Consider the following 13,099-nt stretch of genomic DNA (forward strand, 5'->3'; position numbering starts at 1 on the left):
GAAAATAGCAAAATCACATCACAACCTTCAAATAGAATAAAGAGTTCAGGAAGTTATTTGGACCCCAAAATGGTACCCGTAAAAACAGCAGCTCACCCAGCAAGAACAAGCCGTCAGGCAACTTTAATGGCCAAAAAATGAAAAAAGGTTATGACCTCAGGATATGGTGACAGAAGCCATTTTTCTTTCGTAATTTTTTATTATTTATTTGAGTAGTAAAACAAAAAAACTATAGAAGTTTGGTTTAAGTATAACCATACTGCCCTATTTCTCTCCCACTTGCGTTTTTCCCATTTTCCTGAACATTTCATGGTAAAGTGAATGGAGCCATAGGGAAGTACAAGTCGCCCTGCAGAAAGACGCGTCCTCATATCACTAGGGAAAAATACAACATATGGCTACTGGGAAGAGGGGAGAAAAAAAACAAAGCGGAAAAAACAGGCTTTTCCTGAAGCCATAATTGGAGTTATGGTTTGTCTGTGAGGTATAGGAAGCGAAGTGTCCCGCTTCACTACTGTGCACCCCCTCCATTTTGGGGGCATTTTCTGTTAATACTGGGGCGTCTTTCTACAAAACTCCAACATTTGCAGTTTATATGGCCATAGCTGCTCCACCATGTCACTGCCAGTTCCTCACTCAGTCTGTGAAGGTCTGTCCCATGCACGGCCTCTCACTATGCGCTCTATCACTACAGCAGAGCATAGCACTGCAGTAATACCAACGAACGAGCAGCAGAGGGAGACATCGCACAACTTGCATGGCCGTGACGTCATTGCAGTGCGCTGAGCCGCTGCGTGCCCTCTGGAAGGCTCCGAAGTGTCACCGCATAAGGGCGCTGGGCTCGGTGTGTCGGGTGGGCAGATATGGCTGTTAGTCCGGCAGACGCGCAGCTCCGGCAGCAGCAGCTGAGAGCGCTCCGGAGGAAATGGCTGAAGGACCAGGAGCTGAGCCCTCGGGAGCCCGTCCTGCCCGAGAAGAAGCTGAATGCGGTGGACAGGTTCTGGGCCAACTTCCTGCAGAAGGACTCTCTGTGGAGGAGATATGTACGTGAGGGGAGCGGGGTTATCCTGGTGCCAGGCCTGGGTGTGTGCCCTCTGACTGCAGCTGAGAGGGGGGGCCTCCACAATAATGGGCACAGGGGATGGATGGGGGAGATGGGTGTATAATGGGCAGAGGGGATTTATATAATGGGCACGGGATGGACGGGGGAGATGTGTACATGACGGGCACAGGGGATGGATGGGGGAGATGTGTACATGACGGGCACAGAGGATGGATGGGGGAGATGTGTACATGACGGGCATGGGGGATGGACGGGGGAGATGTGTACATGACGGGCACGGGGAATGGACGGGGGAGATGTGTACATGACGGGCACGGGGGATGGACGGGGGAGATGCGTACATGACGGGCACGGGGGATGGACGGGGGAGATGCGTACATGACGGGCACGGGGGATGGACGGGGGAGATGCGTACATGACGGGCACGGGGGATGGACGGGGGAGATGCGTACATGACGGGCACGGGGGATGGACGGGGGAGATGCGTACATGACGGGCACGGGGGATGGACGGGGGAGATGCGTGCATGACGGGCACGGGGGATGGACGGGGGAGAGGCGTGCATGACGGGCACGGGGGATGGACGGGGGAGATGCGTGCATGACGGGCACGGGGGATGGACGGGGGAGAGGCGTGCATGACGGGCACGGGGGATGGACGGGGGAGAGGCGTGCATGACTGGCACGGGGGATGGACGGGGGAGAGGCGTGCATGACGGGCACGGGGGAGAGGCGTGCATGACGGGCACGGGGGAGAGGCGTGCATGACGGGCACGGGGGAGAGGCGTGCATGACGGGCACGGGGGATGGACGGGGGAGAGGCGTGCATGACGGGCACGGGGGAGAGGCGTGCATGACGGGCACGGAGGATGGACGGGGGAGAGGCGTGCATGACGGGCACGGGGGATGGACGGGGGAGAGGCGTGCATGACGGGCACGGGGGATGGACGGGGGAGAGGCGTGCATGACGGGGGATGGACGGGGGAGAGGCGTGCATGATGGACGGGGAGAGGCGTGCACATGACGGGCACAGGGGAATGCAACAGTTATATGAAGCGGTTGTGGATTTGATGTGGCACCAGCCTGGCAAGGACACATTGGTGCCCCATATTCCCAGTATTATTGTGTGTTTTTCGCCCGCAGACGTTCAGGACATATAACCTCGGTGTTCAGGGAGTGACAAGGATTCTGATCCCAGCTTGGATCATTCATTACTATATAAAGTATCACCTGGAGGTAATGTGTGCAAACCTCATTCACCAGATCTGAACCGTTGCCGTTCTAGCACATTGGATACAGAAGCTGCAAAATATGCTACTCACCCATCACTCTTCTAGAGAGGTTTCTTCTCCACAGGAGAATTGATTGGCTGCAGTGCTAGTGTCATGAGTATTCCACATGCTGCAGCCAGTCACAGGGTTCTTTGGTCCTCATAATGTAAGCAGCACAAGACCTGGATTAAGTGATTGCGCTGCTGCAGCCCCTAAAGTAACACTGGCAGAGAGGCATTTTTGGAACATGGGGCGTGAATGTAACTATTTTTGTTGCTTTTTTTTTATTTAACCTCCCAAAGCCCACAGTATAATAAAATGAAATGATGGAGAGCCCCACTGAAGCTTTCCTGCCTAATTAGAAATGCGGAGGTGTTTAACAGGCCCTGCAGTAGAGGAACACATGTAAACCATTGCATGTCACATTATTGGGGTGTCCTTAAAGGATTTACCCAGTTAGGGATCTCTCTACAACTTTATACTTCAGAGCGGTTCCATTATCTCTTCAGCAGAACTTACAATACAAGCTGATGAATGATTAAATGGATCTGATGAAGCTAATCGAGTTTGTATCATCAGAGGTTTTGCCTGACAGTATGATGCATTTTTTTCAGGCATAGATAGTTTTTAAATAATAAATGGAGGAATACTTCCCTCCTAGTACAGGCCGCTGTGGAGGTCTGCGCTGGCTCCTGAATATGTATGCTCTGTTTACAAGTCACAGGACCGCTGCAGCCTGTGGTTGGCTGCACTGGTCAGTTGACTAGAAGAATGAGTCATAAAAAAAACATCCGTGTTCTTCTAGTCACAGGCTACAACAGCTCTCTGTCATCCAAATGGAGCAGACAGCGGTTCTTGAGCCGCACAGGCATCTGGAGTGGCCTTTGCTGGTCCATGGGTGATGCTGGAAGTATATTTTTGATAAATTTTGCAACTTCAAAAATTCACAAATGATGATGAATTGGGCAAAAACCCTAAACTCTTAAATCACCTTGGTGAAATAACAAAAAAAACAGGTGGGCACATATAAAATAGCTGCAAATAGAAAAATTAAATATGGCGTAAAAAAAAAGTGCAACATTCTAAAACCTCAACAAAACAAACAGTGTAAATGCAATAATGAATCATCCCAAAGTCTTTTAAGCTAATTGGGCATCATCTTCATGAAGACTCCTACAGAGCAGAGGAGCAAGCTCACTTGGCTAAGAAGACCAGATTTCCATACAGGATAGAGGGAACGATATCTCAGGAACATTGAGGGGCATGAACAAAAAGGAAAAAAAACAAAACACCATTTTCAGATAAAAAAAAATTTACATACGACTTCGCTCTGGTGACTTAGTTTTTGCATCTTGGTAGGTATCGGTAAACTAAGTGAGCGGAGCCGAACTAACACTTAAGCGAACGCCATAAAAATACCTCACATATTTAAAAAAAATATATATATTTACATAGAGAGATATATTGGAAAAAGACATAGGTCCATGTCCATCAAGTTCAACCTTTCCCCACCAGTGATATGTTATCACTTTTTTATTTATAACCCACATTGACATTTATGAGGAAATCATCCAGCCCTATTATAAAAGCTGTTATAGTGTCATCACTACCTCTTGTGGTAGGTCATTCCGCAGTCCGACTGCTCTGACTGTAAAGAACCCTATCCTGTTTAGGTGACGGAATCGCCTTTCTTCCACCCGTAATGAATGCCCCCTGGTCCTTAGTATGGTTTTTGGAAGGAATAAGTCGTGTGGCTTACAGAATCCACAGCCCTGATTTTTTTCCGAATTCATTATACCATCAATTAAATTATGTCTTCCAGCAAAAGACAAGCTCTCCTACAGCTGTTTCAATGGAAAAACAAAATAGTTATGGTCTTGGAATTCGAAAAAAAAAGACAAAACTAGTGACGGGTGTAATGTCTGGCCATACAAAAAAGCAAAACAAAAACTCTTGAAAATGAAGTGTATTTTCCACAAAAAACGCTGTGTGTGAAGCCAACAATCCGGCAAACCTGACACCTAATTTAGATAGCAGATACCCTGAGTTGTCATGGTTGGGGGTTGGGTGGAGCAGTCTCTCTTCTTTCTCTCCAGGGCACCACATTTGGCGTGATAGATAGCATTGGAATAGCTTTCCTGCTATATGGGCAGTATATTTGTTTGCCTGGTTGACTAATTGATGATGTTGATTTGTTTCAGACGACCCCATATGCGATAGTTTATCAGAAACCTCGGCTGTACCCTGTGAGTAATCTGTGCTGTTCATTCAGCCATATCTGTCCTTTACATTTATCTCTATGTTTGTTATGGTGCATCTCTGTTCTGATTGCTCATTGAGATACAAGTATCCAGCATAAGTCATCAGTTTATATGACAGTAAGGCCAGCTGCAGACGAGCCTATGAGAAATTGTCACAATTTCATCCAGAAAATTTGGATATATTTTTTTTTTTTATCAAATTTTTCTCTGCGTATCCCTTCTTTTACGTCCGCTGAAAATCCATGTGTGATCAGTATTCATACAACTACATTAAAAAATGTACATGATCATCCATTTTTTTTTTTACGTGCTCATAGACTTGAATATATGAATCTCATCCAAGACTCAGAAGAAAGTAATGCATGCATGCTTTTTGAGCCCAAATGGCAACAAGCCATAATATATATATATTTTTTTTCTTCTTTAATCTGCAGTGTCATCTGTATGGCATCCATTTTCAGCAGTAATTAACATTTACAAGATCAAATCCTCTGTTAATTGCAATGTATCCCTAAAAAAAATCAAATGCTTTATGGGATCTGAGCTATTTATTTGTGCAGCCAAAATGATGAAACAGTCCTGTATTTTTCTTTTGATTGGTTCCATTTCCACATTACCAATAGTTACATATATATATGATTTTTAGTTGGTCTATTTAACCTCCTGTCTGTTTCTTTTTAGGGTGACGTCATCCAGGAGACTGGCCAGGTTATCCCACCCTTTGAGGAACAAAGCAATGGTCATCACCACTAAACAGGCGCTTTAACACTTGTAATATGCTTATTTCAGAGAAATGCATTATCAAAACTTATTTCATCCTAAAATAAAAGATTCCAGTTGTATTTCAGAGTTATGTCTCATTCATTCTGACCTTCAGGGAGTTGAGGAATTATAAGAGGAATAGCCTCTTTATAATTTATTTCTCAAGTGTGCTGGAAACAGCAGAACATTGGTGCTGAACGTTATTTTTCTTACCTTTTCACAAGGCAGTGTTAAAGTATTTGTAAGCCAAAACGAGGACTGTGGTCTTTTTCTTTTTCTCCTTCCCCCATGGCGGCACCACGGAGAGAGGGGATCCGCCCTTCAAGGACAGGAAACCTACAGATAAAAAGGGCGGTGCCTTTCTCCCGCATCAGTTGGTTTCCTGTCCTTGATGGGATCCTACAGTCCGGCATACCTGTGGGGTGCCAGAAGACAGAAGTGGACGTCGTGGGATGCCAGGCCCGGCCAGTCCGATACAGGCAGCGGGAGTCCCCCTGCCTCGGCTGGTGCGTTGTCCTGAGGCGCCACCGCTATGGTCAGTGGGCCTTTAGGGTGTGCGAAGGGAGGTCCAGACGAGGAGTGGATCACGACCTCACCTTTGAGCTATGAACTCTCCTGATGCACGTTCTCTGGTGGGAGAGGCTGCCGTGGGTGGCTCCAGCTCTGCACGTCTGTGAGAGAGCAGCTGTGGACCAGCGCCCCTGTCTGGGGTCGGCAGCTCCAGCTCCGTGCATCAGTGGATAAGCTTCTGTGCAGCTCTGCACGTCCGTGAGAGAGCAGCTGTGGACCTGCGCCCCTGTCTGGGGTCGGCAGCTCCAGCTCCGTGCATCAGTGGAGAAGCTGCTGTGGAACTGCGCAGCTCCAGCTCTGCACATCAGTGGGAGCAGTATTGCTCAGGCATGGACGGAGGGAGGAACAGGCCTGTGACTCGTTCCAGCCCCCGAATCCGTACAGCTGGTGGTGAGTGATCGTCGTGAATGTTTACCTTGTTATGGGGCCCTTTCCTTGTTTGGACTAGGGAAGGCTGAAGGATGTTAGCGCAAAACTCAAAATTGGGTGTGGGTGCGCTCTGTAAGACCCCATCTGGGCTAAGGGCATTGTGCTTTAAAAATCGGCTGGACCTTAGACCTCTAGGCTAAAGTTGGCCACATGTCTGGGTCGCACGGAGCCTCATGATTAGCCGTCAGAATTTACCAAAAAAATAAAGCCTCAATCTGCTCAGTAAATGTTAAACGAACACTGAGGTTTTTTTTACTGTTGTCCTCCAGTCTGTTTAATCCATCCATAGGACGGCACATGGTGTTAATACAGCACATGATCTCTGTGAAGGTCTGCTGTCCAGCTGCGTCTCATCAGTTGGCTCCTTCGGGTGGGGCTAGTCTGACAATTGAGATTTACCACCCAAAGGAAAAGTTTATCCTTCATTCAGATGGATTTCTTTTTTTTTTTTTTTTTTAAAAAAACCTTTATCTGAGCGCAGTGCCTTATAAGCCTCTTTGCGCTCACAAAGAGCACATCATAGCTCTTTATATCACATCATAGCGCGGTGCCTCTCGGCACATCATAGCGCGGTGCCCCTCGGCACATCATAGCGCGGTGCCCCACGATAGCGCGGTGCCTCTTGGCACATTATGGCGCGGTGCCTCTTGGCACATTATGGCGCGGTGCCTCTTGTCAGTGCCTTTTTAGTACCTAATGGGACCTCATAGTGTCTCTCAGTGCTTCAGGGTGCCCCTGTGCCTTGTAGTGCTTTTATAGGGTGTCTGTGCCTCATAGTCCCTCTTCGTAAGGGTACTGGTTCCACAACTAAGTTTATGTCTAACAAAACCAGGTCAGCGACTGTAAAAAATTATCCTAGCCTCTGTTTTGAGACTGAGGGTAGCAGTATTCCTGGCTGGTGCTCAGCTGGCTCGGTGAAATGCCGATTGGAGGCAGGTAACAAGAGCGCTTCCTTAGTTTTGCAAGCTAATAATAAACCTTGTACGTTTTCACCCTTAAAGGTAAGAGGCATCATGTAGTGCTCATACAGCCATTGTGGGTTTGGTCCAATCAAGCGCAGTTTTCTTGCTTTTTACATGTTGCACAGAAGTCGTAAACTTTAATATTTCTGGTCTTGTCCAAGTACTGACTAAATAGGACAGACCCTGACTACTCATATACTGCTCAGCTAACCCAGCTTGATCAAACAAAACAATATTTATCCAAGGTAACCACTGATACTTGTGGAGTCTGGCCTGTGTCTCTGATTAGCTCCAAGACACATACCATCTGCTCTGCTCTCCAGCAGTCTGACTAAGGTGAATGCTTAGCCTGCTCTGGTGCTTAGCTCTCCAGGGGCCCTAATCAAGACTGGTAAAGCTATTATTTAACCCAGTCCTACCTGGGTTTGCTTCAACCCGAAGGGGCTACTGAGATTTCTGAGAGTCAGACCATTGGAAATGGACTCTAGAAGAACTGCTAGTGAATCTGCAGTTCCAGATTGCAATATAGTAGTATACGCATTTAAGGAGGTATACAATCAGGTTCCAATTCACATGAAACATCAAATTCCTGAGAATAGTTCTTGGTATAAATGAAGATTTAGGCTTTCAGTTTGTGTCCTTCCATTCAGATGTTAATGAGCCTTAAGGCTTTATGGAGGATTATAGTAGTTAGGACAACTCTCATATCGAAGGAAGAGGCATTGACAATAGTTTACCTCAACTATTTCAAGATTATCGGCAGACCCATCGAGTGCTGCAAAACTCACTGGGCAGTGAGTAAGAGCCGTAGTCTCCCAAGGTAGAATAAGGAGTCCTGCCATATGTCAAAATTAAAAGCAGTCTGGCCACAACTGTGAACAAGGCAATATTGCTGTTAATAAGTAATCTCTTACATTCCAGTAGGACATGGTCACCATGTAAAGGTCTTGTCATACAATAGAGTAGCTTTATCTTGCATAAACCATTATGGAGGAACTCTGCCAAGATCCCTAATGACACTTATGTCTAATCAGTTCAGATGGCGAAGTCTCACCTTTTATCTTTAACAGCACCTCCTATAAAGAGGAAGAGAATTGCAAGTGGACCTTTTTAGCCGTGGACTACTGGAACAGTATCCAACCTTCATTGAATAAGCAAGGAATGTGAAAGTGAGTTTGGATCTAGGCCCATTTTCAGTCCAAAGATTGCACCCTGGGATGTGAATCCAGTGCTTACGGCTGTAACAAGACTTTGCTTGAACCCATAGATTCAGGGTCTTCACAATAAAGACTATTATCCCGGTGGCCCTGACTTCAGCATGGTAAGTTATGACATTCAAGCTTTTTTGGTTAATCCTTTGTTTATACAGATCCTAGAAGATGGGTCGGTTCCGGAGCTACCTGATCTTCTGAAGATGACTTCCAATTTCCATAGAAGTCAGGAAATTATGCACCCTACTTTCTGTGCTAATCCAGGGAATCCATGGCAGAACAATAAGAAACCTCCTGGGCGGAGAAGGCCGGGGGTACGATAGAGCAGATATGTAGAGCGGCAACCTGGTCTTCCCCCTCTACCTTCTTTAACCTCTGCCGGCTAGTCTTAACCTCTTTTTCGGACCTTTCGGGAGAAGGGTTCTGGAAGCTGTGGCCCCCCCTAATGACTCACTTCTCTGTAATTCTCTCCGTGGTGCCGTCATGGGGGAAGGAGAAAGACGTAGTTACTTACCGGTAACAGAATTTCTCAGAGCCCATGACGGCACCCGTACATTCCCTCCCTTCACGTGTGGGTGCGCACACTTATTAGTTAATTATTGTAGCCACGTGGTGTGTCTGATGAGGTCTTAAATTGTAAAAATTTTTGTTACTAACCTGGTGGTCCTCTCATGCTCTGTAAACAACTGATGCAGGAGAGAGGCACCGCCCTTTTATCTGTAGGTTTCCTGTCCTTGAAGGGCGGATCCCCTCTCTCCGTGGTGCCGTCATGGGCTCTGAGAAATTCTGTTACCGGTAAGTAACTACGTCTTTTTTTTCCGTAGGTCTCACTCCTTATTATGGCTTGCACATACTAATACAGAATACTGCCCTGTGAAAGTGACTTCTGTCTGCACATCTCTCTGGCCTTCAGCACAGCCATTAAACATGTGCGTGCTGGTGATCCAACCTGTAGGACCCACACTAACTCATGAGACTGAGAATCCCAAAGTCTCCTTTGTAAACTGAGCTGTAGTGTGTGTATGCATGACCACGGTTTCATTCACTTCTATGGGACTTCCAGGTCCGCAATATGTCAATCCCATAAAAGTAAAAAGTGCTTAAAAAACCCTTTAGAGACGCACTCCAGAATGTTTGTGCCCTTGTAGTGCAGCATAGGCTATTAATGAATGTAGAGGCTCTTGTGTATAAGGGCCACATAGATTTCTTCTTCCCTTCTGATATTGTTCCCCCTAATGTGGACTACTTTAGGAGGAACCATATCATATGATACTTTTGGCATTGCAGAGGGGCACAATCTTAGCCTAATGCACTTGCTCTGCTCCAATCATGACAAATGGCTGCAGCGATAGATCAGTGACATAGAACTGTTGTCTAACTGCAGTCTTTTGATGCAGTTTCAGTCTATCTCCTCTGACTACTGCTAGTGATAAGTTTCTCCCTGTCAGCACTTACATTAAGGAGATATGTGTCACCCTGGCCTGGATGCCACAAGTGTAATAAAGCTGTGTCTGAGAGCAAGGGGGAGGTTCTCTAGTCAGGGGAACATTAGCATGCAGTACCTCCAGTCTCAGGCCAGTAGGGGGAGCAGGCTGCCCCTATAAAAGCTGGTACTGGGGGCAGGGTTAGGGAGAACTGGATGACCTGTCTCAGCACTGAGACGTGTCCCGGAGCAGAGCAGGGACAGAAAGTTGTATTGCACCTAAGAGGAAGTGTGGCAGGAGGAGAGCCACAAGCCAGAGACAAGAGGCGAAGAGAGCCTGTCTTGGCAGATAAAGGACTTAATTTACCAGACTTTGGTGTCTGAGGCTGTGAGGATTCCACGTTCTGCAGCAGATAACCAGTCCGCAAGGGACTGTATATTCCTTGGCCTAAGAAGCCTGAAGGCCCTGCCACAACAGAAGGGACCAGGAAAGCCGTACCAGGCCGGGAGCAGAAAGGAACCCACGTTGCAGGCCATACAGGCGAGAGTACACGGAGAGCTCGGAAACGTGGGCTGTTACCCTATAAGGAGGAGATAGCCAGAAGGAGCGCAGAAAGCACGGTAGGCCTACACCCTCACCCTGACCAGGGCCAATCTCCCAATTGCTCTCAGACATCCAGGTCCCCTCCTAGCCGGGACTGTTTATGGGTCAGTTTACCTGTTTTAGTAAAGACCCTGGACTGCAACCTGTTGTCTGTGTGCTCCTTCGCGCCTCCAGCACTACCGGTACTGGGACTCTCACCACCATCCCTCCCACCATCCATTATACTGCCCTGGGGCCGCACTCTTCCCGTGGGGAGTCACATCATCCCAGCTGCATACATCATCAGCCCCAGCGGACTGCCTTGCAGCGGCGGTTCCTAATGACCGCAAATCCACGGGTGGCGTAGTCGGACATTATCAATAGTGCATAGCAGACTACCACTGGCCTGACCACCCTGAGCCACGGAAGCGGGTTGCCACTACTACTCCCATCGTTTCCCTATTGCCCGGATCCGAGTGCCCCACGGCCCAGGGGGCGAGTCAGATACAGGAGACTGGCTAAAACTGTGTTATGTAGAAATGCGCTGGAGATTCTGGCAGTGTAAGAGGAAATCTATTATTCTGCATCTAATAATTGTATGAACTATTATCACATAGGCTTGCATAGATAAGATAGAACTGATATGAGCAGCATGGGGACATACAGAGGAACAAGGAAGGTTGAATTGGTTGCCAGAAGGGATTTCATAGCTGATGGAAATGTTTGGAGAAAATAAACGGTACAGGTAGAATGCTGCTAGTAAACAAGTATTATATGCTCACAAAATACTGAAGTGCTTTCAATATTTTTATTACATGCATTCAGCAGTAGCTACAATTTGGATGAAATAGTTAAAAAAAAAAATCCATAATCATCTATTTTTTTTTACACTGATTGGAGGTGTGAGGTAGTTTATCCCCCTCATCAGGACGTAAATTACAGTAATAGTCTAGGGCAGGGTTCCCCAACTCCGGTCCTCAAGGCCCACCAACAGGTCATATTTTCAGGATTTCCTTAGTGTTGCTCAGGTGATGGGATTGTTGCCTGTGCAGGTGATGTAATTATCACCTGTGCAATACGAAGGAAATCCTGAAAACATGCCCTGTTGGTGGGCCTTGAGGACTGGAGTTGGGGAACCCTGGTCTAGGGCAAGGTTCTCGGGAGCTCCATGTGTGGCATCTGTGTCCAACAGCAGTGAGCGAACTGCTGCTGTTAATCTTCGACAGTTGCATTTAAATGAAGCCCCCCTCATTACCTGCTGAAGGCCTCATGGCTGCCATTGTCATACCTGTGAAGCCAGCTACAGGCTGAGCTACAAAGAAAGCCATGATTTTTACTATATACAGCATGATAAAGTACGTCAAACGATTGCAGATTCAACTCCTCTTAACGCCCAACGACGGACACTGCACGTCATGAGCAGGTGTAAGTTCCCGCTCCTTGCCGTGCAGTGTCCGTCATGGCTTTAAACTGTCACAGCGTGTAAACACGCAGTGACAATAAGTGCCGACAGCTGTCTGTGACAGCTGAGCGGCAGGGGCAGACGTGCAGGGACCCATGTCATCGGTCCCTGTACCCAGATCGCTGTGATCGGTCAACATGATCGCGCAGGAGATGCTGAAATATCAGCGTCTCCTGCCCGATCAGTGCCGGAGGTTCGTGCCAGAGCTCCGGCACTAAACAGCCAGGAGCAGTGTCAGCACCGCCCCTGGCTGTTAACCCCCTGAATGCTGCGATCGAGAGTGGGTTCGCAGCATTCAGGAGACAGGCAGAGGGACGGGAGCTTCCTCTGCCTTCAGATCGGCGAAAGCACGGGGGCCCGACCGTTGCCATGATGACCTGGGGTCGTCAAGCTACGGAAAGCTGAAACCAATGCACAGCATGGTCTCAGGAGCTTTCACTATAGGTATAATGTACTGCAATGCTAGTGCATTGCAATACATTATACCTATGGAAAAAGTGAAAGTCCCATAGTGGGACTTAGTGTATAAGTTTAAAAAAGTAAAAAAATGTTAAAAAATAATAGAATATATTACACTAATAAATACAGATTTTTAGGTAAAAAAAATCAAAAAAAGTACACATATTTAGTATCGCCGCATCCGGAACGACCCGATCTATAAACGTGTCACACTAGTTAACCCTGTCAGTGAACAGCTTAAAAAAAAAAACACATGAGAAACTGCTTTTTCATAAAACGCGATCAAAAAGACGGATATAAATAAAAAATGGTACCGCTGAAAACGCCATCTTGTCCTGCAAAAATCAAGTCGCCATACAGCTCCATCAGCCGAAAAATTAAAGTTACAGCTCTCAGCATACAGCGATGCAAAGATAATTATTTTTTCTATAAGTTTTTAGGTAAAAGCGCAAAAACATAAAAAAATTACATAAATGCGGTACCGCTGTAAACGTACTGACCCGAAGAATAAAGCTGCCTTATCAATTTTACCATACAAGTAACAAAAAAAAAATAATAATAATTCTGAATTGCTGGTTTTTGTTCATTCTTCCTCCCAAAAACCATAATAGAAAGTGATCAAAAAATTTAATTTGCCCAAAAAT

General features: G+C 46.8%; 1 protein-coding gene across 1 annotated transcript; it reads left to right on the forward strand.

Moving 5' to 3' along the window:
- The first annotated feature begins 731 nt into the window (after nucleotides 1-731).
- Nucleotides 732-5,436, forward strand: NDUFB6 (NADH:ubiquinone oxidoreductase subunit B6). Its single transcript, XM_073664912.1, has 4 exons — nucleotides 732-1,043; nucleotides 2,206-2,298; nucleotides 4,535-4,579; nucleotides 5,276-5,436. The coding sequence occupies exons 1-4, from the start codon at nucleotides 864-866 to the stop codon at nucleotides 5,345-5,347; spliced, it is 390 nt and encodes a 129-aa protein (XP_073521013.1). The 5' UTR covers nucleotides 732-863; the 3' UTR covers nucleotides 5,348-5,436.
- The last annotated feature ends 7,663 nt before the right edge of the window (nucleotides 5,437-13,099 follow it).

Source organism: Phyllobates terribilis, unplaced genomic scaffold (genome assembly GCF_046119375.1).
Source record: "Phyllobates terribilis strain yellow unplaced genomic scaffold, ASM4611937v1 Scaffold_1__5_contigs__length_1240528914, whole genome shotgun sequence".
In the NCBI taxonomy this organism is placed as follows: Eukaryota; Metazoa; Chordata; class Amphibia; order Anura; family Dendrobatidae; genus Phyllobates; species Phyllobates terribilis.